At 34.8% G+C, this 2,388-nt stretch overlaps 1 protein-coding gene across 1 annotated transcript; it reads left to right on the top strand.

Annotated features, from left to right (window-relative positions):
• The first annotated feature begins 877 nt into the window (after nt 1–877).
• On the top strand, nt 878–2,109 carry LOC101510222 (DEAD-box ATP-dependent RNA helicase 52C-like). Its single transcript, XM_004513126.4, has 3 exons — nt 878–982; nt 1,745–1,847; nt 1,955–2,109. The coding sequence occupies exons 1-3, from the start codon at nt 978–980 to the stop codon at nt 2,072–2,074; spliced, it is 228 nt and encodes a 75-aa protein (XP_004513183.1). The 5' UTR covers nt 878–977; the 3' UTR covers nt 2,075–2,109.
• Nucleotides 2,110–2,388: the final 279 nt, after the last annotated feature.

Below are 2,388 nucleotides of genomic sequence, written 5' to 3'. Positions count from 1 at the left end.
GCTTTTCGTGAACGAAAATATTTTGTATATGAGGAATCATGATATGGTACTCCTCAGATGCGTTGATGTCAATGAGGCGAAATAAATTCTACAAGATATCCACGATGGCTCTTACGGGATCCATATGAATGGACACGCCATGTCTAGAAAGGTTCTTAGGGTCGGATAATATTGGCTCACCCACTACAAGAAAATTACCATATACCTACAGTTTTTTTAGTTACGGCCCTTAAAACTGAAGGTATAGGTGTCATATAGCTACGAAAACAATGCCCGTGGGTATAGTCCCACAGAGACACATATAAACTTTCTCATTTATTTCCTATCTAATAAAAATAATATGAAACACTCTTTTCTCTCCTTCAAACCTAGTCGTCATCATTGTAGGCCATCTCTGGCCGTCATTGGAGCTTGTTAGAGATGATGGAGAATCAATAATATGTTGATGCTTTAGCAATGTGTTATCTCACTCTTATGCCTCTATAACTCTTATGTTGTCGCGTTTCGGTTTCCCTCCGCCGTTTTGTGAGCACACCACCGCCATCTTATTTGTTTCTTGCTACTGCTGTTCTTGATCTTCACATTTTGGGTGAGTTCTCCACTCTTGTTTGGATAGATTGTGTAGAAACCCAAAATCTTCAATTTTGAAAACCCTAACATTCTCTCTCTCTCTCTCTCTCTCTCTCTCTTCGTCTGTGGGTCTTTCCTCTTGTTATTCTTTACTCTCTCTCTCTCTTTCTTTTTTCTAATATGAGATTTAACTCTTATTGTTATTAAGTAATTTATCTTTAACATTGTTTATCTTGTGTTGGAGTTTTGATTTTAAATTTTTTTGTCTTGTGTTGAATTTTTTTTGACTCACCCTATTCGATTTCAGCCACTTTCAGGTTTTTAGTTTAAGCGCAAAAATTACTCTACTTCAAAATGAGGGATTTAAGTTTCAAAATTACTTAACTTCCATCAATACCCATGTCAAAATGAGGTCTTTTAAATTTCTTTTTCTATGTTGGTTTCAACTTCATATAAAATATATATTCGAAATATATGTTTAGTTATATGTAATTTATGTGCTGTTTTGAATTTTTGCGACTTTGATTGAGAGTTAAGGTTCATTTTAGGGATTTTCTCATTGTTGCGATATGTGTGGTTTAATTGAAATGCTTGCTTAACTTGTGAATAATTGTCACACACGACACAATAAAAATGCTATCTATCTATTCCTGATAATTGCAGGTTGAGCATGTTTGCCGGATGGGTACACAGCTGTTGCAGACACATTACAATCAGCTACTTTCCAAACTAGCTGTCAGACTTGTCTTAACTGCTTTCAGTGACATTTTTAGCACAGTTTAACCATGGTTGAATCGTTGAGACATGAATCAATACTTTTTTGGTCTAGCTTTTAAAGCATTGTTGGGCAGTAAATCTTTGTTATCAGTACCAGATAACAAGTTTTAAAAATCTTAGATGTCTTGGATTGCTTAATAAATAATTTAGAGATAACATGCCAGGAAGTATTTCAATAGAGAAATTGTATAATAGTTTTGGAATGTATAAATTTGTGCATGATAGGATAATTTTTATGGCAATTTAGGATACTTTGATTTGTCTTGTAGAAGATGGGAATTGTTGGGCAGTAAATCTTTGTTATCAGTACCAGATAACAAGTTTTAAAAATCTTAGATGTCTTGGATTGCTTAATAAATCTTAGAAAAATCTCAGCTTTTTGTTTTCCAATTATCAGTGGACTTATTACGGGTCAACCTGCGCAGAGGCCGCCTCGTGGGGTTCGTACCGTGTGCCCACTTGCTCTTGTTCTCTCACCAACTAGGGAGATATCAATGCAGGTGAGTTAGTTGTGTAATTAAAAACTTCGTATTGTGACATTTGTTTTTATTGGGTGTAGCTTTGCAGTGAAAAATGATTTATTAGAATTGTTGTCATTTGGTTTTAGATACATGAAGAGGCTAAGAAGGTTGCATGCCAGACCGGGGTTAGGGTGGTTGTTGCTTATGGCAGAGCTCCAGTTAACCAGCAGGTTTATGTCCTAGCTTTTATTTTTGTGTATTCTTGATATATGGTGATTCAGTCACATTCAAGGTTTTTTGTCTTGTATATCAGAGGTTCTGATATGTGCTTTCAATCACTACATCCTTTCAAATTTTTTGAAGACAAACAACTTATAATTTTCTGAATAAAGCATGAGATTTTTTAACTGTGTAAAGTTAAGATGTCTCTCTAGCTGGTATTCTCCTATTGATTTTGCTGCTCTTCCTTTTTGTGCCAAATGATCCAGTTCGGACTAGACTCTAGAGCATAGTTCTGGAATTGTCAATTATATTATATTTTTTAATGCCAGAAGAAAACATTTATATTTTGGTATAGATT

The sequence above is a fragment of the Cicer arietinum genome, chromosome 8 (assembly GCF_000331145.2).
Source record: "Cicer arietinum cultivar CDC Frontier isolate Library 1 chromosome 8, Cicar.CDCFrontier_v2.0, whole genome shotgun sequence".
In the NCBI taxonomy this organism is placed as follows: domain Eukaryota; kingdom Viridiplantae; phylum Streptophyta; class Magnoliopsida; order Fabales; family Fabaceae; genus Cicer; species Cicer arietinum.
The sequence above is the reverse complement of the archived record's forward strand: the minus strand, read 5'-3'. Positions and strand labels throughout refer to the sequence as shown.

Excerpts from the sequence above, each read along its gene's own strand:
- LOC101510222 (XM_004513126.4), top strand. Across the intron at positions 1,848-1,954 it reads CTAGGGAGATATCAATGCAG|ATACATGAAGAGGCTAAGAA; the intron begins GTGAGTTAGTTG and ends ATTTGGTTTTAG.